The sequence below is a fragment of the Tupaia chinensis genome, unplaced genomic scaffold, assembly GCF_000334495.1.
Source record: "Tupaia chinensis unplaced genomic scaffold, TupChi_1.0 Scaffold146346_1, whole genome shotgun sequence".
NCBI lineage: Eukaryota > Metazoa > Chordata > Mammalia > Scandentia > Tupaiidae > Tupaia > Tupaia belangeri.
The window spans coordinates 402,073-425,749 of record NW_006206202.1 but is presented as its reverse complement, the minus strand read 5'-3'; the positions used below and the strand labels follow the sequence as shown (position 1 = coordinate 425,749).

The window sequence follows — 23,677 nt, the reverse complement described above, 5'->3', positions numbered from 1 at the left end:
TTTTTTTAATGTTTCGATTTCTGATCCACTTGGAATTGATTTCAATGCACAGTATGAGGGATGGATTCAGTTTTATCCTTTACCCATGGCTATTTGGTTGTCAAAACACTTGTTTAAAATTACTTTTACCACTGATTCAAAATGCCATCTTTATCATTCGCTACATCTCCAGACACACTTGAACCAATGTCTGCATTTAAAAAAATTATTTTCCATTGGTCTATTGGTGTACAGTATGACGCTTTTACTTACAGAGGCTTTGTAACATGTTCTAATATCTGATGGGGTTAAAGCCTTTCTCATTGTTCCTTTCTGGGTCATTTTTGCTATTCTTGTTTGTTCTTTCAAATAGAACCTAATAATAACCTTATATATAACTGGGGAGAGAGTCTTCTGTCTGTGAGCAGGCTATGCTCGTGTTCAAGTCCCTTACAGGGCTGCTTTACAGTTTTCTTTACGTAGGTTTGGGAAGCTCTCTATATCCTTTGTGTCTAGAGCTTTGCTTGTTACGCTTTTATGTCTCAGGGTTTTTAACATTGTAAATGCTTTCCATTATACCTATTAGCTGCTTATGTTTCCAGAAACACACAAAAAGGCTGATTCTTCTTTGACTTTTTAACTTGCTACTGTACTAAATTCATTGTGTTTGTAGTTTTTCTATTAATTCTTTTGGGGATTCCAGGTATGTAATTATCATCAAATGGGATTTTACTCTCTCCCCTCAAGTTTTTATTCCTTTACTTGCTTTTTCTGGAGGAGTTCAGGGAGGGCTAGTTTAGTTGACTGATACCTCCAAACAACCTTAAATAAGAGTGAGCACCTTTTCTGTGCTGACGGGAATGCTTCCGCTAGCTTTTGGGCCGAAGTATGAATTCCTTTATGGGAAAGTTTCCTTGAGTTTTCTTTTCTGTCAGGTGTGTTCGGAGCAGTCATGAAGATAATGCTAAGTGCTGCTCTGCCCCAGGGGGCTACAGGAGGCCAAGCATTCCCCATGCTAGGGGGGAGTGCACGCTCCGCGCCTGCCTGGCCGGCTGCCCCCTACAGGGAGCTCCTGCCACAGCATCCCTCTAGTGGAGACTGGGAGACTGGGAAGGACAATGGCTCCGGTCAGGGTGTGCCTGTCCTGGCTTTCATCTGGCCGGAGGACTGGGTCAGTCTCAGCTGTCTGCTGTATCCTGCCCTTGTACAGACACTTGCTCTAGCTGGGTAGCTCCCAGAGAAGCCTGGGTTCTGTCCCCAGTCCTAGAGACGGTGCTGCTTTCTGCTGGTATTCTACCTGTGACTGCCCCTGGCTCCTCTTTTCTCTTTTGAGATATACTGCACATGAATTCATCCTTTTAAGTGCAAAATTCAGTGGTTTTTGCTACATTTCATAGCGTTGTACAGCCATCACCAATATTTAATTTCAGAATATCCTCACCACTCCATAAGGAAACCCGGGGCCCATCAGCAGCCACTCCCCCACCTTCCAGCACCCGGCAACCACTAGTCTGGGCTTCTCTGAGTTCGCCTGTTCTGGACATTTCATATAAGTGAAATCGGATGTGGCTTTTGGTGTCTGGCTTTTTTCACTTAGCAGAGTGTTTCCGGGATTATCCTTGCTTCAGTTTCCATGTATTTAATGGAAAACAACAAAATCCATCACATGGCTACACTGCATTTTATCCGTTCACCCACCGATGGACACGGGGTGGTTTCCACCTTTTGGCTATGATAAGTAATGCTGCTACTCACGTATGGCTTTGTATGAACACATTTTCAGTCCTCTTGAGCAGATGCTTTGGCGTGGAGCTGCTGGATCACATGGTAACCAAGGACTTGCTAAGCTTTTCAGGAGCAGCCACAACCTTTTACATTCCCACCAGCAACACAACAAGGTTCCAATTTCTGCATATCAGTTATTTTATTTTTAAAAATTATTAATTTGCTAAAGGGCACATACACCCACCAGAGAGAGAGAAGCCACCAGGTCCAGGAGCGTACTGTGGTGGGCCATGTGCCTCGACCTCAGCTGAGGTCCACTGCCGCGACCACCAAGCTGCCCGCTGGCCCCACCAGCACTTATTTTCCGACTCTTCAATTCTAAGCATCTTAGTAGGTGCGTGTGTTTCCTCACTGTGATGGCAGTGAGTAAAATGGGAGGTGTGCAGGTTTCTTGCCATAGGGAACTGTTACACTGGCCATAGTTTTACCCTAACGTTTAATACCAGTTTTCCACCCATGACACATTTATTTCCTGAAATGCCTGAGCAGAGAAAGGGTCTGCAGTGCTATTTTAAGATTTGAAACTCTTCTACCAAAGGTCATCCCAAAGCAGTAAGGGACCCTAGAGCTGTGCGGCCAGGACCATCCCCTGTGCCAGCACAGCCTATGAAGGAAAGGCCTGGGAACGATGCTGTAATGAAGGACAGCTGCTGCTGACAGGCCGTAGTAACGACACCTGTGCTTTTAAACTGCATGTCGGCACCTGTAAGTACTTTAGTGGTGAGCAAACGCATCAAGAAAAAACAATAACTTTAAAAGGAAATATAATGGAATATATTTCTCTATATATACTTTTAAAGGAAATGTAATGGTGTCTTACCCACCATGGCATGGTGGTTAAGGCAATGGACTCCCACATGGCTGACTCCAGTTGAAGTCCTGGACCTGGCGGCCTGATATGCACACTAGGTGTGTTAGCATGGGTACTCGAAATCCCAGGGGAGGGTTGTAGCATGTCATCATCCCTGAGAGGTAATTTTTCACTTTTCCTCTCACTATCTCTTTCTGGTGTCCTATGGCAAAAACCTTTATATATATATATATATATATACACACACACAGATATATACAGATATATATACATATATCTGTATATATATAGATATATCTGTATATATCTATATATATGTATATATACACACACATACATACATTTACATACATATACACACACACATATAGCACACATTACATTCACATTAACTAAGTTTGCTTGTTTTCACTTCTTAAACTTGACTTATGGCTTTTTAAACTTTTCCTAGTGTGAAGGAAAAAAGAGTTTTCATCCAAACAGGACTCTGACTTCTGACAGCTAAAAGCTGAGTTGACAAGAGCTGTACCAGACAGTTCCAGAAAGTAGGCAATACTGAAAATCTCCTAGATTATTTAAATGAGTTTATCCCCAAATTTTCATTTTGTGATTTATTTTAATACACTCATTGAGATATACCCATTCTCTAGATTTCCGTCTCTGGTAATAAAGCAGATTAAACTTGCAAGTACCTCACTACCTTATGCCTGCCAGGGAAAGAAGCAAGTTTTTCAATGAATGGCTGACTTGCAGGATTAAGTAGCTCCACCTTCGTGAAAGGTTTGATTCTCTTGCCTGGGCTCTGGACTCATACTAGTTGTGTTGTCCAAGCCCACTGATGCCCACCATTGTGCTGGGAACTCTACCCATCATAACCCCTCTCTGCAGTGACAGGCCGCCTCCCACACTGGAATGCCACAGGGAGTAACCAAAGACAAAAGTACAGAGGATACAACAGAGAGCAGGATCAGGATCCAAGAATCTCAGAAAATGAAATGATTAGATACATCTTCTAAGTATTTCCAAGAATGTACTATGGAAGAATTTAATACTCAATATACAGTTAATCGCAGTATATCAACAGGTACTTCCCTGGCATTGCCACCTGTATCATTTCATTTACCCTGCACAAGAACCTTACGATGTTACCCTGTTTCACAGATGAGAAAACTGACATGACGAAGTCTCACAATTCAGGAGTGACAACCAGAGTCTAATATTCTTCATCTACCTGCTAAATGTGATTTCAAGAAATGAAAAGTAACTGAAATATTGAAAAAAAAAAATCTCAGTGAGTAGGGTCATAACTACCACGACAGGGTTAAGAGAGAGGGGACATAAGGCGAGACTAGAGGGAATTTTCCCAGGATAGAATCCATCGAGCAGTACAGTATACCCTGAGTAAGAGAAGATTGGACAAAGCTATACCGAAGACAAATTCTCTTAAATGAGACATGGGAATCAGGCCCAGCCACGGCCGTGTTGCAGTTAGCATCACCACATGACACTGGAGCCACACAAGAGGCCAGACCCGCCCCCCACGTGGGTGAACACGCTGAACATGCCTGATCACGGCATGGCAAGGCCCTGTCAAGCCTGCCTGTCTCTCTCTTGTGAAAGAAATAAATAGAAAAATTAAATACAAAGTTAAGACTTCAAGAAAGTAATTAAAGGGCGAGTAGTTGGTGCAGTGATTAAGACGCTAGACTCCCACATGGCCAGCCCCAGTCTGAGTCCCAGACCCAGTGGCTTGAAAAAAAATCACACCAGGCTCGTGTGCATGCATGCCCAAGATCCCAAGAGAATGGAGGAGAAGGGTTGCAGTGGCAACTCCTGGGGGGGTGTGGGGGGTGTGTGTGTGTGTGATGTCTCATTTTCCTTCTGTCTCCAGAGAGCACACACACTTTATGGCAAGTAATTAATTAAATTATTAAATAATTAAACTGATGGTGTCACACACCTGGCACGTGTATGTGTGTGCTCAGGATCCTGAAATAATGGAGTAATGAAGGAAGAAGGATTGCAGCACGACTGCACCATGGGGGTTCTCTTTTCTAGGGAGCACACAGGCAGCCTCTGGCATTACAATAATATTTACAAGTAGACTCAGACTACAACAGTAGAAGCCAAATAGTACATTAGCAATATAGGAATATCAAGATAAAACACTAGGAAGGCTTTAGAGAAAATACAAGGTGGTCAGTGAGGTTCAACGGGTTTTTAATATCTTGAATTACAAGTGTGAACACTGACTTTTCTAAAAAGTATTCTAATGAATTGACATAAATTTGAATATTCAGAACAGATCTAAACAGAACTTCAGAAAGACAAGAATAAAGGGAATGCCTGGCTAACGCAAAGCTGTCATTTTAGCTCCTCACCCTACCACCCAATTAACACTTATTTTGAGTTTTCTGTAATTCTAGTAAAAAATATCGAAGAGATTTGCCTTGTAACATAATAAAATGATTTGAAAATTTATCTGGATGGATAACTGGGCAAAAATTGACCAAGCCAATCTTAAGAAATTTTGCTAGAGGGTACATGCACTTGCTGGAGAGAAAGAGAGAATGAGAAAGCAGTCCCTATGGGAGATGGTCAGGCTGCAATCCCTTCTCCATTTCTCCCTCCTTTTGGGATTTTGGAGTATACACCGACACGTACCTGGTGTGTTTTACAAGCTGCCAGGTCTGGGACTCGACCTGTGCAGTCAGCCATTTGAGACCCAGCTGCTTTAACCACCATACCACTGGGTGGCCAAAGCTCATTCTTTAAAAGATGGAAAGGTAAGCATAATTTAAATACATATATTTAAATTTATATATCAGGGTATTATATGCCATTTGATATATATTTTATATGTAAATATATATTTAAAAAAACATATATATGGTATAAAACTGCCAGAGCACCTGTGTGCTCTCCAGGGAGAGGGAGAAAGCACCCCCAGTGGAGTGTGATCACACTGCAGTCCCTTCTCCAGTTGCCCCCTCCTGTCGGGATTTGGGGCATGCACATGCACATGCCCTCTGTTTTTCAAGTCTCTCTGGGCTAGTATTTGTACCATGGTTAGGCACGTGGGATCCAGCTCCCTTAACCCCTAGGCTAAGGGGCCAGCCTCAATTTTTACTTAAATAAGCAAAAGTTAAATTAAAGCATGTCATTGCCTATCAGTATTAAGAATTTATCCTGCAGTAATATTACACAGGTGTGCCTGTATGCCCTGCATGACTGAGGGTGTTTTTTACAGAACTGCTTGTAACAAGGTGGCAAAAATGGATACAGATGTCATTCAACAGGGTAAGAGTTAATTTGGAGCACATCTGTACTATGAAGTACTATCCTGTACTGAGAATGTAATTCTGAATATACGGACAAGGAATGGGCTAATATACTATTGAATAAATAAAGGCAATTTTAAAAATGTATTATATCTCATTTGTTATAGGACATTATAAATGTGTAGGAAAATATCTTGGATAGACACACCTAAACAGTATCAGTGGCTACACCACAGTACAGAAAGCCTGTATTTTTAAAACACGTTTCTCTATTGTTTACTTTTCACCAGCATGCTACTTTCGTAATTTAAAAGAATGGATGAATAGAAATATGGTGTAAGAATGCTAAAATACAGGGCAGCTGGTGGTATGGTTAAAACAGCTGGATCCCAGATTTTGTGGCTTAAAGAACACATCTGGAGCATGTGTGTATGTGCCCTAGACCCCAAAAGGAGAGAAAAATGGAGGAGATGGGACTGTGATGTGGCTGTCCCCCATTGGGGCTGCTTTCTCATTTTCCTCTCTCTCTGTCTCTCTCCAGTGAGTGCACACCCCTCTAGCAAAATTTTTTTTAATACTTTGGAGCAAACAGGTGGCATGGTGATTAAGGCTCTGGATCTCTGGGGCCAACTGTGCAGTTCAAGTCCCAGACCTGGTGGCTTGAAGCACACATTGGGCATGTGTGCATGCATGTCCAAAATTCCAAAAGGAGAATGGAGGAGAAGGGACTGCAGTGTGGCCATCCTCCATCAAGAGTGCTTCTCTCTTTCTTTCTCTCTCTCTTTCTGTCTCTGTCTCCAGTGAGTGTATGTGCCCTAGATCACAAATCTGAAGGAAAAAATAATGATGAAATACAAAAAGGTCTTGGAAATATTTCTGAGCCAATTAATTCAATATTTATTTATTATTAGGAAGAACTTGCAAAGTACTGCAGGGGTTGGAAGTGGGGCTAGAAAAAAAAATCAAATCATATGGTGGCAGGAATCAGGCAAAATACTGGATCAGAAAAGTCATGAAATATTTGTGTGGAAAAACAGAAAAATACATCGTGACTTTTCAGATGAACCAATATATCATAATATAAAGAGATTGTTCAGTTCTATTTAAAGATAAAGAATGAGTTTTTAAAAAATGGAGTCAACTGTGTGTTTCCCAAAGGACAAGTAACATAGGAAGATTATAAATAAATGGACGATGAATCTCCAGGGATTATGCTAAGCCAAAAAAAGAAAAAAATCTCTAAAGGTTATTTACTGCATGATTCCATGTACATAACATTTTTAAAATAGAATTTTAGAAACAGAGGACAGATTAGTGGCTTCTGGGGCCTGAAGTGGTAGGAGGAGTAAGGGCAGTGGATGGGTGTAGTTTAAGACAAGAAGGTCCTCATAGTTTTAGAACTGTCCCATGTCTTGACTGTAGTGGTAGATACACGAAATGCCAAAAAGAATAAAAATGTGAAGAACTCAATACACACACATGCATGCACACACACACGTCTGAACAAGTAAAACAAGAAATCTAAACAAAACCTATGATTTTATCAATGTTAGTTTTTTTTTTTTTTGTGGAGAGGTTTTCGCTATAGGGCGCGTGCACTCGCCAGATAAACAAAGAGAGACATAGAGACAGAAAGCGAGAAATCACCCCCCAGGGGGGATGATCATGCCGCAATCCCTTCTCCTCCATTCTCCTCTCAGAATCTTGGGCACGCATGCACACGCACCCGGCATGAGTTTTAAGCCACTGGGTCCGGGACGCGAACCACGGTGGACCACATGGGAGTCCAGCGACATAGCCATTATGCTAACTGCTGGTTCCCTATCAATGTTGGTGTTTTGAAAAATGTTAAGGATGGGAGAAACCGGGCAAAGTGTTCAGGGTACATCTCTCATATTTTACAACTGCATGTTGACTCTATAATGGCTTCAGGACAAATATTAAATGTAAAAATAAACAGTGTTTGAAGGGTTAAAATGAAAGACACAGACAATATCAATAGTGAGTAAATCTACGGAGCAATCAGAATTCTCATACACTGCTGGTAGAAGTATAAGGTGACTCAATGCTCTGGAAAACCACTTATGTGCACCTACTCTTCGGAATATACCCAACAGAAATGCACACGTGTTCACCAAAACACATGTGCTTTTTGGAAAGGTTTGTGGTGGTACTGTTTAAATAGTCAACAATGCTGGTCAACTCTAGAATGAATAAATGTAGTATATCCACACAATGGACTTACACAGAAATGCCAGTTAAGTTACTGCTTTGTGAAACAGTGTGGAAGAATCTCACAAACATCATGTTTAATAATGGAAGTCAGAACCAAAAGAGTGTCACTACAATACAGTAACCTATCAGATTACAGGCTGAAAAAGAAGAAGAGCATGTCAATAGATAAGCTTTTTTAAAATTCTCGAACTAGAGCTAGGAGGAAAGTTCTTTAACCTGATACAGGGAAGCCAACATCATACTTAATGGTGAAAGGTTGAATGCTTTTCTTTCAAGAGCTGGCCGAGCAAGAACATCTACATTACCACTTCTTCCAAGCTTTTACTGGAAATTCAGGAAAAAGATATTTGCTGTATGGTCAGTATCACAGCCCCCTTTTTTGGAAAATGCCCCTTCCATCAGTACTCTCCCTAAGACGTCACTGTTTATGGATAATCCTACTCTGTCTCTCACAGTTCTCTACCTCATTCACACAGCAGACTCAGGTAGCAGACTGGGGTACGGTTCTGACTCACAGTAGATCAATGAGTCCTTCTCTGTCATTTTTGAAGTCAGAGTCAGAAAGAAGACTCTGATTGTGTACTATGGTTTAGATCATGGTTTGTCCCCCAAAGTTTCACATTTTGGAATTTGATGTTGGGAGGTGGTAAGGCCAGCTGGGCAGTGACTGGTTCATGGTGATTCTATCAGGAAGGCAACACTCTCCTGAATAGATTCACGGTGTTCCATGAAATCCAGTGAGTTTTAAAAGTCTGGAGAAAAGGTCAGTTCTTGTGAAACCTGGGTACTATAAAACAGAGTGAGGTGTTACCTCCTTGAGCACCCACCATCCTTTATGGGTCAGCCATGCTTTAGACCTAGGCCCCTGGGATTTTCAGGTACCAGAATCATGAGTTTGTAAATAAGCGCTTATCTTTCTTATAAAATCAAGCAGCCTCAGGCATTCTGTCAGCAATGCAAACACTAAGACTGGTTTCTCTGTACTGGGTAAGACTGTAAATTGTAAAACTTGGGACCTGTTGGTGGTCATGTTTTTCCTATCATGTGGAAAAAGGCACATTGATCATCACAGAAAATATTCAGAAGCCTCTGCACAGAAAAGAGATAGAACTCTGAGTACCTCAGGTCTGTGGTGCTGACTTTTCCTGAGACTCACTTTCGATAAATCAATTGCCATTTCTGCTTAAAATAACTCAAGTTCAGTTTCTTTTGGTTGCAAAAAGAGTCCTGATATACCAAAGCAAAAATTATATAGCCATTGCTATAATCATAGAAAGTTTCATAGCCTGAAACAAAAATAGTGACTGTGCTTATTATATGCAGCTGCCGTTTTAGGTACCTAATATAAATTAACTCTTTGATCTTTACAAAAGTCCTGTGAGGTAAGTACTACAGCTCCATTTAGTACACGAGGGAATGAGGCACAGAGGGGGTGGATAGCCTACCCTAAGCCAACACAGTGAATAAGCAATGAAACAAATGCAGGAAGTCTGGCTCTTCAGCACCTGCATCAACTAGTAGGCCACACTGCCCTCCTGCCATTAAGCAACTTCTTATTAAAGAATAAAAATTAAAATTACGGTACTAAATGCTTACAAATAAGAGTCATGTAAGAAAATGATACATGGCTAGAACACAAAAAGGTGCTTAAACTCAGTACTTCGCAAAGAAATGCAAACTGAAGTTACTCTTATCAGATTGAGAAAGATGAAAACATTGCTAATACCGTGTAAGCAAGGATGAGCGGAATAAGGACCTGTGCTCTGTTGAAAGGACAATTTGTCAGTATTTTTCCATAATTTCTTCTGTCAGTAATTTACCCTGCAGAAATAATCACATTAAGACTGCAAGGGTTAATGTACACAATGATGTTTACTGCACAGCACTAATAGCAGAAAATCAACAGGGGATGAAATGAATCATAGGACACAGATACACTTCAGTATCAGGCAGCCTTTAAAATGGAACAAGAAAGATAAAGTGATGCCTACTTCTTTTACCTAGAACTAAATCAAGAAAAAAATCAAAGTGTTTAGGAATGATTATATCCTTAAAACAGGTAAATGTCGGGAGCCAGCACATGGCATGGTAGTGAAGACGCTGGATTCCCACAAGGTCAAGCACAGTTTGAGTCCTGGACCTGGCGGCTTGCTTTCTCACTTTCTTGCTCTTTCTCTCTTTCTCTGGTGAGCGCACATGCCTGATAGCAAATTAAGAAATAATGATAAAGTTGGGGCAGGTGGGTGGCGTGGTAGACTCCTACATGGCTGACCACAGTTCAAGTCTCAGACCTGGTGGCTTGCTTTCTCACTCTCCCTCTCTGTATCTCTCTGCTCAAATTGAAGAAAGATAATAAATAAAAATTAAATAATTAATAACAACAACAAAAGAAATAATAATAAAGTTTAAAATGAAAGTATATTTTACCCCCCATACACACAAAATATGATACAGAATATAAGCGGTATAAGCCCAGTTATAAAAAAATACGTTGGTTTTATTACTATTAAAAAAGTATGGTACTTAAACAAAATATTTCAGGAATTATAAACCACACTGGTATTAGTTCTTGCCTTTGGGACCCGGGACTAAGGCCAGAAAAACATTTCTGCTTTATACTTGTAGTTATTTATTTATTTATTTATTTGACCAGATAGCTGTGTGCTCATCAGCTAGAGGAGGAGAGCGAGAAGGTGCCCTTCAGTCAGGCATGGTCACAGCACAATCTCTTCTCTATCCTGTCAGTATCTGGGGCACATGAATGTACACATGCCCAGCATGCTTCCCAGGCCTCCGCGTTTGGGATTTAAACTGTGTGGTCGGCCACGTGGGATCTGGCTGCCTTAACCACCAGGCCAGAGCTTGCCCTCTGTTTTACACACTTTCATTTGAAAATTTTTCAGAGAATGAGCATATACTATTTTACAATTAAGAAAGGACATTTGAAAAAATGCAAATATGCTCCTTGTTTAATCATATCCCAGCAAAGAAATTTCCAAATGTAAGAAAGCTAAACATTTTCAAAAACTGGAAGAGGTCAGGCCAGTAGGTGGCATGGAGGTTAAGGTGGCTGGATCCCACATGGCTGACTGCATGGTTCAAATCCCAAACCTGATAGCTTATAAATCGCTCCAGACCCATGTGCATGTGGGTCCAAAATTCCAAGAAGAAAATGGAGGAGAGGGACTGCACCATGGCCATCCCCTTGGGGAGTGACTTCTCACTTTCTCCCTCCCTCCCTCCCTCTCCTGTCTGTCTTTTCCTGGTGAGTGCATACACCCATAGCAAAACTGGAAAAACAAAACAAAACTGGAAGAGGTCTGGCCCTGTAGCAAGCTTGGTTAAGGAAGCCAGATCCCACATGGACAACCATGGTTCAATCCTGGTCCTGGCAACCTGAAAAACACGCCAAGTGCATATGCGTGTATGCCCAACGAGATGGAGAAATGGAGAAGATGATGCATGACCACTCCCTACTTGGGGGAAAGAGATATGCACTTCTCTGTTTCTCTCTGACAAGGGCATACGCCCTCTGGCAATTAAACAACAACAACAATTAGAAGTTATAGGTGTCTACATAAAAAATACTTCTACCTACAAAAGTTCAAAGTAAGTACAAACAATCAAATACATTAAAATGCTAAGACTCTATATGATTAATTCCACTAATAATGTGAACCTGACATATAAGTTTAGTATCTAAGGCCTCATGTAAGTTAATTATCAAAGATGATTAATAGATATTTTATAGCCAAGAATGTTTCTTTTTTAATTTTGCCAGAGTGTATGCTCTTCCCAGCAAGAGACAGAGAGAGAGAGAAAGGGAAAGGGAGAAAGCACATCCTATAAGGAGTGGACACACCACAATCCTTTCTCCTCCATTGCTTTCTCCTTTTGGGACTTTGGTACATATGCACATGTGACCAATGTGTTTTTCAAGCTGCTGGTTCTGGGACTCAAACCATGTAGTCAGCCATATAGGATCCAGCTGCCTTAACCACCAGACCATGGAACCAGCTTGGCCCAAGCATAGTTAAATGGTAAACTGCTATGTAGAAAAATTCACTACTGGAGCCAGCAGGTGGTGTGGTTGTTGAGGGTGCTAGACCTCTGCATGGCCAACCGTGGTTCAAGTCTTGGACCTGGTGGCTTACTTTCTCACTCCCCCCCCCAATCTCTGGCCAAATTGGAAAATAATAAATAAAGTTAAAATAACTCTTAAAAAAGAGAAAACTTAATTACCTCCCTATCAATGAAAGGAATACAGTTCTAAACAATTATTGAACTAGTAAAAATAAATGGAATTATAAATGTAAATGATCACAAAATTGTGGGGGAAAAAAGGCAAATTTAGTCATATATTGCTGGGAACACCCTAAAATGGTTTATTTTTTTCTAGAAAATAATCTAATAACAAATCTAATACAGTTTATCAAATTGTCTCTTTTCATATTCATAAGATATTCTCTGAAGGATGGATTTGACTGTGGGGGACATATCCCATGGAAATACCCCAAGTAATGATAACCGAAATAAACAGTACCAAGCTGTCACTGAAATGCTAATTATAATGTAAAGATCTGCTAACACATACACACGCCAACGAGCAGAAGAGTCAAAATGCAGCACACAGCCGCAATGGGACTCACTGACTAAAAAGGCTCAGTAAATATTCAGGAATGTATATAATAAAATTTTATACCAAAAGTTAAAAATACACACATAGCATAGATTCACTGATTACAACTATGTAGGTATGCCTGTGTTTTGACAATAATTAGAAATTAATGTGGAATGATACAATTTCATAACCTTTAAATGCTTATTTCTGTAAGGTTGTTTAATTTCATGATAGACAAATATAGAAATCTTAGCAGTCTATAAATACTATTTTATTTTTATCTTCTGGACTAAACACACATTTGTTAAGTTTAAATAAAACTTATAAAACTTAATCCTTTTGTCTGAAGCTTTTCTACTATTCTTTATTATGAAACACCAGGTTGCATTGTTCACCTCAAGTCTAATTAGTTACCACCACCACCAACAAAACGGCAACTATGTATGAGAATTAAACCTTGAACATCTGCCACATTCAGCAAATTCTGTGGACTATGCACAGCACAGCACATGCCCTTAGCATGGCTTCACACATACCTGCTGCAATGACAGGGTCTTTCATAAGTTCTCTTGTTATTGGACATATGAATTCATCCGGAATTCCAGAAGAAAGGACGTCTACCTTGGTCCTGAGCTCTTCGATTTTCCTAAGTACTTTACTACGCAGCCCTAGAGATTCTGAAAAGAAATTACTCTGTTAGGGACAGAGAACTAGTAGTAATGATTATGCAAGTCTGGAGCAAATAAAAATGACTGACATTTTATCTACTACAATCAAAAATCTTCCAACATACATGAAACTTTTCTTTTTTTTTTTAAATCACCTCCCAGGGGGGACAGCCACGCCGCAATCCCTTCTCCTCCATTCTCCTCCTGGGATCTTGGGCACGCACGCACATGCACCCAGCGTGAGTTCTAAGCCACCGGGTCCGGGACGCGAAGTGCTGTCGACCACGTGGGAATCCAGTGACATAGCCATTACGCTAACTGCTGGTTCCCATGAAACTTTTCTTTATAAATTTCATAATGCAACAAAACGGCAACTATGTATGAGAATTAAACCTTGAACATCTGCCACATTCAGCAAATTCTGTGGACTATGCACAGCACAGCACATGCCCTTAGCATGGCTTCACACATACCTGCTGCAATGACAGGGTCTTTCATAAGTTCTCTTGTTATTGGACATATGAATTCATCCGGAATTCCAGAAGAAAGGACGTCTACCTTGGTCCTGAGCTCTTCGATTTTCCTAAGTACTTTACTACGCAGCCCTAGAGATTCTGAAAAGAAATTACTCTGTTAGGGACAGAGAACTAGTAGTAATGATTATGCAAGTCTGGAGCAAATAAAAATGACTGACATTTTATCTACTACAATCAAAAATCTTCCAACATACATGAAACTTTTCTTTTTTTTTTTAAATCACCTCCCAGGGGGGACAGCCACGCCGCAATCCCTTCTCCTCCATTCTCCTCCTGGGATCTTGGGCACGCACGCACATGCACCCAGCGTGAGTTCTAAGCCACCGGGTCCGGGACGCGAAGTGCTGTCGACCACGTGGGAATCCAGTGACATAGCCATTACGCTAACTGCTGGTTCCCATGAAACTTTTCTTTATAAATTTCATAATGAATCTCTGTCTAATGAACACTGTGTGGTTAAAATAAATCAGCAGCTGGGGCTGGGTGGTGATACAGTGGTAATGCAACTGGACTCCCTTGTGAAAGGTCTTGGGTTCGTGGCCCAGAAGCTCCCTGAGCATGCTAGGTACATGCGTGCATGCCTGTAATCCAGGTAGGCTGGGACTCAGGTAGATTGCAGTGTGAAAACCCTACCAGGGATGCTGGTCTCTCTTCTGTTTCTCTTTCTCTATCATGGAAGAAATAAAAAAGAAAGTTAAGTATATAGCAACAGCTAATATGAGGGAAGTCTTTTCAAGAAGCTCACAGAAAATCTCTATTATGAAAAACTGCATGAAATTTCAAATTTCTTTAACCAAAATAAACTCCTACTTTAATTCTACTTTTCCATGAGTTTTTAAAAATTATTTTAAACCACCTTAGGTTCTAAAAGTTCATAAATTTGGGGGACCAGCAGATGGCATAATGGCTACGTTGCTGGACTCCCATGTAGTTGACCCCAGTTCGAGTCCCAGACCCAGTGGCTTAAACTCATGCCAGGATCCCAAGAGGAAAGTGGAGGAGAAGGGACTGTGGTGTGGCCATCCCTCCGAGGGGTGATTTCTCACTTTCTGTCTCTCTCTTTCTGGCAAGCGCATGTGCCCTATAGCAAAAACCTCTCCCCCCCCAAAAAAAAAATTTAGTAAATTTCAGGTTGTCAGGTATAAATATACTCCATAAAATCTGAAAAGGCTCATTATAATTGCTTATTTATACAAGATATTTCCCCAAAATTATTTTTTAAAGAACTTTGGGTTAATAATGTAAAAATTCCATGATACAATATATTTTTTAAAGAGAGATTTTTGGCATAGGGCACACACGCTCACCAGAGAGAGACAAAAAGTGAGAAATCACCCCCACAGTGGGGATGGCCACACCACAATCTGTTCTCTCTCATTCTCCTCTTGGGATTTTGGGCACGCACAGGCTCCATGTGATTAAGCTGCTGGGTCTGGGTCTTAAAACATGTTCAACTACATAGGAGTCTAGCAACATAGCCATTATATCATCTGCTGGTCTCCCATGATACAATATTTTTAAACTTAATGAAATTTATTTGTTGATTCTTGTATGGAACACAAATACAGTTCACCTGTTTGTACAAACCATACGTACAAGTTTTATTTTTAATCTTAATTTCATGTTTTTTTTTTTTTTTTAATTTTTAACCATAAGCACAGTATTTCTCACAGGCCCCTTTCTAAAAGATCAATAGTGAAAAGCAAAATGTTGGGGCCGGCAGATGGCATGGTGGCTAAGGGCACTGGACTCCCACATGGCTGACCATAGTTTTGAGTCCTGGACCTGGCAGCTTGCTTTCTCACTTTCTCTCTCTCTCTCTCTATCCCTCTCTGGTCAAATTAAAATAAATACATTAAATAAAATAATTAAAGAAAAAAGAAAAGCAAAATGTTCATGCTACAGAGAAGGCAGCATTATCTTCACACTCTTAATATACAAGATGCTACCTTAAAATCCTCATCAAAGTATTCAGTGAAAAATATACATAGGGAGCCATTTTATGTTGATTTTTTACAAGCACTATTTAATTTTATTTATTCATTCATTTATTTTAATTTGACCAGAGAGAGAGAGGGAAAGTGAGAAAGCAAGCCACCAGGTCCAGGACTTGAACTGTGGTTGGCCATGTGGGAGTGTCCAACGCCTTAACCACCATGACACCTGCTGGTCCCCTTATGTTAACTGTTTTAAATTATCTTTTTAATTTTAAGAGATATAATGTAAGTAGTACTACGTTTAGTGTTATTGGCTGTTTACATTTTTGGAAACAGCTGACAGTTCTACTTTAGACTGGGGTGTTTTGGGGGGAGTGGGGAAAACACGATCCCATTTCAGAATGCTTCATAGTTCTAAAAAAAGCCAAGCTAGCTTTCTTCTGTTGGGAGGTGATTGTCCAAGGTGTTCACACACATCTTAGGACACTTTTTGTCTCAAAGAATCTCTTCAAGGGTGTTTGTAGACATCCGTGGCAGCTAGAGATGGTGTCTTCCTCTCAGCTAGCAGGCTGTTCCTGAGCAGAACAAAGATAATGTCTTCTTGAGCTAGTTTGCCAACAGTCCCCTAGTAAGACTGGGGGTCTCATAAGCCTCCATTTCTTTTCAGAGACACGAACACAAGCAGCCTGCACGAGAGTTGCAGGAAAGAGAAAGCAAGAGAACAGGGAGCTCGCACTGCTAGACATGCCAGGAGGAAGGAACTGCTCAAATCTATGTGGGCGCAATCATGAGCCCATGTTTATGTGTCTGGCAAGTCAGCCTGGCAGCTCGGAGATTGCTGCTCTGGAGTTCTTTCCTGTTACTTGCTGAAACCAAGCTGAAGATTTTCTTAAAGCCCCACAACATATATCAATGGTTTCTTTACATGTTAAATGATTTTAGGACTCATAAAATGCAGAAGTAGGTATATGCAGCATGACCACACCCCACTGGGGGGTATTTCCTCCCTCTCCCTTACTCCCTCTTGGGCCAGTGCAGATATATATATATATGTGTGTGTGTGTGTGTGTACACATATATATATATACACATATACACACTATATATCTCAAACAGATCCTCTCAGATTGTTTATGAGATCACCATTCAGATTCAAGAGAAAGGCATTTTAACTAAAGAGTGCCTGTCCAGGGAAGGGTGCCTCTAAAATCAAGCACCCTGTTATCTGGTCCCCTCGGACAGCCTTATGTGACTAGTCAGAGAAATACTCAATGACAGTTCCTTGAGCTTAGCTCTTCCCCAGGACTACCCATATACAGTGCTGCATTTCCCAAGGGTTGGCCAAGCTATGCACTTTTATGGTGCTAAGAAAATACAACAGAGAATTCCAGAAGAGTTATAATGATGGACCATGTGCTCAAAGCTTAGCTAAGAGGGACGTGAGAGCAGAGATAGATAACTTAATTAAATCAACAGATTTTTTTTTTTTTTGGAGAGGTTTTTGCTATAGCGTGTGCACTCACCAGAAAGACAGAGAGACAGAGAGATAGAAAGCGAGAAATCGCCCCCCCAGAGGGGATGGCCATGCTGCAATCCCTTCTACTCCATTCTCCTTCTCAGGATCTTGGGCACACACACACACGCGCCTGGCGTGAGTTTAAGCCACCGGGTCAGGGACTTGAACCGCAGTCGGCTCCATGGGAGTTCCGCGACATAGCCATTACACTAACTGCTGGTCCCCGGATCAACAGATTTGAGGGTTCGATAAGATCATGCTTTACAGAGATAGGGTTACCTAAACATGAGACGGAGAAACTCTGCTGGGACTGGGATGAGATTCCTGATCGTTTGCCAAGTGAAAAATCCTCCACCTGGGTAGGGACAGAACTTGATAAACTGCCATAAAAGGGATTCTCACTTTCCCTCTGTCTCTCTCTCCTGTAAGCACACACACCTTACGGCAAAAACTTACAAAAAAAAAAAAGAAAAATGGATATTTGATATTTTGAAAAAGTGTATGTTTTCCTCTACATCAAAAACACTATATATGCTGTGTATTAATATATACAATACTTATATTTTTAATTATTTATTTTAATTTATTCATTCTTTTTTTTCTCTTTTTTTTTCCTTTTAGTTTGACCATAGAGAGACAGAGGGTGACAGTGAGAGAGAGAGGAAGTGAGAAAGTGAGCCACCAAATTCAGGACTTGAACCCTGGTGGGCCATGCGGGAGTGTCCAGCGCCTTACCCACCACACCACAGTTCGAGTCCCAGACCTGGTGGCTTAAAATTCACACGGAGTGTGTTTGCATGCTTGTCCAAAATCCCAAGGGGAGGGAAACAGCAGTTAGTGTAATGGCTATGTTGCTGGACTGCCACGTAGTCGACCGTGGTTCGCGTCCCGGACCTGGTGGCTTAAAACTCACGCCGGGCGCGTGTGCGTGCGTGCCCAAGATCCCAAGAGGAGAATGGAGGAGAGGGGACTGCGGCATGACCATCCCCCCTGGGGGGTGATTTCTCACTTTCTGTCTCTATGTCTCTCTCTGTCTGTCTGGTGAGCGCATGCGCCCTATAGCGAAAATCTCTCAAAAAAAAAAAAATCCCAAGGGGAGAATGGAGGAGAAGGGATTGTGGTGTGGCCATCTCTCCTGGGGGGTGATTTCTCACTTTCGGTCTTTCTGTGTCTCTAGTGAACGCATGCACCCTATGGCAAAAAGCTCTCTGAAAAAATAAAAATGAAAAATCAACTTCTGAATAGAATGATCAAGAGAATGCAAGAGAATACACAATAAATATATTAGGAAAGGAAAACACAACTATAGACTTTAAAAAGAGGATTTGGGGGCCCAGCTACAGTGGCACAAAAGGGAGAGTGTCACTGCATGATAGCAGAGGCCTCAGAGGAGCCCAAGGTTCAGTTCCTGGTCCAAACAGGCCATGGTTTATCTAACTGGGAGGCTGCGGCAGGAAGGACCATGGCACGGCATGGCATGTCTCCCTCCTCCTCACATGCACACTCTCACATAAACAGGAAATAACAAAACAAGAAGATTTTGAGAAGACAATGTAGCTGCATGATGTTTTAATCTTTTGGAACCCACAAATAAAAACAGCAAGTAGATAAATTGCAAACTCAAATTAAAATTATAATTACAGGGTAGGTTTAGTTACCCAAAGAAATGTCTTGTAACGTTTTGCTTTCCCTAATAAAAATGTATTCTCTTTCTGTACAAAGACATATACCAGAATAATTACTACATTAGAATATAAACAGAAAACTGTTAATGCAACTAAAACTAATCTCTGAGTAAATTATTAAGAGCCTTTTTTTTTTTTTTTTGAGAGAGATATTTTTGCTATAGGGCACATATACTTGCCAGAGAGACAGAGACAGAAAGCAAAAAAGTGAGAAATCACCTCCCACACACACAGAGGGATTAGCCACACTGCAACCTCTTCTCCTCCATTCTCCTCTCAGGATTTTGGGGATGCATGTATTCATGCCCAGCATGGGTTTCAAGCTGACAGGTCTGGGACTTGAACCGTGGTCAGTCATGTGGGAATACAGTGCCTTAACCACTATGTCACCTGCTGGCTCCTTAAAAATCATTTTTAAATTGCCTATTTTCCACTACTCTTACCAATTTTCAAATCATCAGCCAGACTTTCCTTTGTAAGATTCAATAGTTCTTTTCCATCAATGTTATTCATCTTGAAAATATCAACAAGGTCTTTGAAACCTTGTGCACAGAGCCATGCTGAGACGTCCTCCTCTGACCAATCTTCAGTAAAGCGCTTCAGCTCATCTTCTGTGCTCCTTGCTTTAAAAATAAACAAATATACAAAGGGGCAAATGAAGTAACCACAACCAAAAAAGTATTCTTACTATGAGTTACAAAGTAGATAAAATTTCCTTATATCTGAGTTTTACTACTTTAACTTCCTTTTAAGATGCTAAGAAAAACAAATATTACTATGTATAATTAAAGTATTATTTAATATTATTTATTTACTAGCACATTAAATACTAATCTTTTGGATTAATTGTACAATATACAAGTATAATTTCTATTCTTTCCTCAAGCCATATTTATCTGAAAAATAGTATGGAGTATAGACAGCTTATAAAATTATTAGAGATATAATACATATGAATGTGCATCCAAGAGTACTTACCAACTCTTTTAATAATTATGAACTACTTTAAGAGTGGTTTCTCTATTATTATCTTTTTAAGAGAAATTTTTGCTATAGGGTGTGTGTGCTCACCATAAAGACAGAGACAGAGCCAGAAAACAAGAAATCATCCCCAGGGGGGTCGGCCACGCCATAATCCCTTCTCCCTTCTCCTCTCAGGATCTTGGGTACACATGCGCATGCACCTGGCTTGAGTTCTAAGCTGCCAGGTCTGGGACTCAAACCATAGTTGACTATGTGGGAGTCCAGCAATGTAATCAATTACTCCATCTGCTGATTCCTCAAATATTATTTTAAAATTATATTAAATTTAGAGCCAGTCATTAGCATAATGGCTAGATTCCACAAAGTTGACAGTGCTGTTCCAGTCCTAGACCTGGCAACTTGATGTGTGCATCCATGCATGCCCAAAATCCTGAAGGGAGGGAGAGATAGAGAAGGAATTGTTGTGTGACTATCCCCCCACCACCACTGTAGGGGGTGCTTTCTCACTTTCTCTGTCTTTCTCTGTCTCTCTCTGGCAAGTACACACATTCTCTGGCAAATTTTTAAAAATTACATTAAATTTAGATGAATACTTTATATTGAGAAAAGCAATATAAATAACTTGTCAAAATGTTTACAGAATTTCTATGTTAATGGTAAGTGGGGTTGAGCTGGGTCAAAATCATGTTCTTACTAACCTTGGCAAAGTGTTTCCAGGTCAAACTGCCAGATGTTCACTATCTTGTCCATTGAACCAGTAGCAAGTAATAGGACATTGGGTGCAAAGGCACAAGTTGTGACATACCTAGTTAAGAGGAACAATTATTGTGTATCTTCTGATTAATTTTTTAATTATATTAGAACTAAATAAAGGTTAAGTTCAGACCTGGTATGCTTAGTCAACGTGTGAAGTATATTCTCGGTATTCTGAAAAACAGAAAAAGTAGCTTCATATTTATTCAGGCAGTAAAGTTACTGATAAAGATTCACTTGATATAAATGGTTTATATATGGTATGTATCCTAATATTTATTATTAGTTATTAATATAAGTGAAAACTGCTTAAAGAATGACAGAACATGGCATTTACGACTTAACAGTATTATCAGGTACCTATTTCAATTATAAGCAGTGCTATCTACTGACTACCTATTCAAAATTTTTGGTATAGTAGATGCTTGGCTTTGCTGATTTACATGAACTTACTAATAAAAACCAAAATGTTTATTCTACTAAATAATTGTATTTTTGCTATGGCATTTGACATAATTGTATTTTTTCTATTGCCATTTGACCTGTACACACTGCAGGACCAGTAAGCAGCAATTAATCATTTAGATTTTAAGCACACTTATGGCCAGTCAGCATCTAGATGTACTGAACTGGGACTCATATACACGTTTTACAGAGGAAATTTAATCTTACAACTATTCTGTGGTTAAGAAATCTCATGCAAAGTTCATGAAAAATATTAAGCATCTACTTCACCTCATTCGAGTATTCTTTCCCATCACCTGCCAGAACTCTCAAAGACTTGAGCTTCCGAGTAGAGAATAATTAACTTACTAGACTCACTTCCTTCTGCTTTAGCCCTCCCTCCACTTACCTGCTGGCTAGCAAGAGCCTGCAATGAATCCTAAAAGGCCCCATTCACACTGAGTTCTCTTAGAGAATAGTTTGTCAACTGTATCTTTCATGTGTAGAACATTAATTTCTTTTCACACTCATTAACCTGATCTTTACCTACATGGATTTGCAAAAATTTTTTCAAGCCTACAATAACCTACTTTTTTTTTTTAACATAGTCTCTAAATCCAGACAGGACTTGGAGTGGCAGTACACGGTAAACTACACACTTGGAAAACCCTAGGGTAAACGTTCATTATGTGCTCTTATGGAAGCCTAGTATAAGGGACTGAAAGTGATCTTTTGGGTATTGGTGCTCTTTAAATCTGTATTTTTTATGATCAGATATAAAAACTGTCCATCTTGAGGTAATTATTTAAATATTTAAGTACTTGTCCAGAACCAATACCTTACCTGCATAACTATTTTTGCATTTTTGAAAACTTAAATATTACATTCTCGGATATACTAAACTGAGAAAGTATATACTGTTTTCATTTTGCCTGATTTTGAAGTTTAGTAGTCTAAATTTAATTTACATTGATCACACACACAATCATGTAAAATACTTACAGTATCATATATTATGACCGACTTATCCACTGATCTTTAAAAGAAAAAGGAAATTATGGGTGAAAAGTTCTATAAAAGCAAAGTACAGCATTTATGTAATTAGTATTATTAAATAATTTTAGTAACATCTGAAGAAAAGCCTGAAATATAACATATATTAAGAATACAGCCTCTTGGGGGCCAGCAGGTGGCCTGGTGGTTAAAGGTGCTGGACTCCCACATGGCCAACCATGGTTCAAATCCCAGACCTGCTGGCTTCCTTTCCCCCCTCTCTCTCTCTTGCTCGCTCACTCACTCTGTCCCTCTCTGGTCAAATTAAAATAAATAAATAAAGTTAAATAAAATAATAATTTTTTTAAAAAAAGAATACAGCCTCTTTCTATTCATATATAAGAACTTTAACTCAGAAAATACATGTGACATATTCAGTTTAACAGAAAATTATAAATTTTATTAAAACAATAGTATACACTATTTTAAATTAACAGTCATAAAAGGAACACGCATCTGTAATATATAAGAAACAATTTCATATCAAGTTAGTAACTCAAGAGAAAACATTATAAGGAAAACCTATTAGTGGCTACTCACTTTTCACTTAAGATGGTATTGCTCTTGGGGCCAACAGGTGGTGTAGTGATTAAAGTGCTGCACTCCCACATGGCCCATCACAGTTTGAGTCCTGAACCTGATGACTTAAAAATCATGCTTGGTGTATGTGTGTATTTGTCCAAAATCCCAGGAGAAGAATGGAGGAGAAGGGACTGCAGGATGGCCGGCCATGCCCCCTGGGGTATGATTTCACACTTTCCCTCTCATTCTCTCTCTCTCTCTCTCTCTGGTGAGCGCACTCACCCTATGGCAAAAATCTAAAACAAAACAAGAAAAGATCGTACTGCTCTCAATTGATAGTGCTGTGCCTTAATTATTAATCAACATACATATGGGGCCAAACCCATGTGATGGCTGAGAGAGTTGGATCCAGGACCAACAGATGACATAATGGTTATGTTGTTGGATTCCCAAATAGTTGAACATGGTTCAAGCCCTGGACCTGGTGGCTTAAAATTCATACTGGGAGCATGTGCACATGTGCCCAAAATCTCAAGAGGAGAATGGAAGAGAAAGGACCAGTACATGGCCATCCCCCCTGGGGGGTGATATCTCACTTTCTGTCTGTCTGTCTTTGCTTCTCTGGCAAGTGCACGCGCACCATGCCAAAAATCTCTCTTAAAAAGAGAAAGAAAGAGAGAGAGAGAGATGGATTCAACATGGCTGACCAGAGGATCTGAGTGGTTTGAAAAACACACTGGGTGTATGTGTGTGTGTGTATCCCAAATACCAAAAGGATGGAGAAATGGAAGAAAAGGGATTGTGGCATCATGCTCCACTGATCATGCTCTCTCTCCCTCCCTCTCTCTCTCTCATGAGCACGCACAC

The 23,677-nt window shown here is 40.2% G+C and overlaps 1 protein-coding gene across 4 annotated transcripts in view; it reads right to left on the bottom strand.

Annotated features, from left to right (window-relative positions):
• Window positions 1-23,677, bottom strand: part of WDSUB1 (WD repeat, sterile alpha motif and U-box domain containing 1) — a 56,116-nt gene that overhangs the window by 2,908 nt on the left and 29,531 nt on the right. For all 4 annotated transcript variants that reach the window (XM_006168884.3, XM_027768444.1, XM_006168882.3 and 1 more), the window contains 5 exons: window positions 22,238-22,271; window positions 20,925-20,965; window positions 20,737-20,843; window positions 19,498-19,677; window positions 13,854-13,994 (listed from right to left, as the gene is read on the bottom strand). In XM_006168884.3, the coding sequence (XP_006168946.1) occupies window positions 13,854-13,994; window positions 19,498-19,677; window positions 20,737-20,843; window positions 20,925-20,965; window positions 22,238-22,271 (503 nt within the window). The remainder of the gene's footprint in view (window positions 1-13,853; window positions 13,995-19,497; window positions 19,678-20,736; window positions 20,844-20,924; window positions 20,966-22,237; window positions 22,272-23,677) is intronic.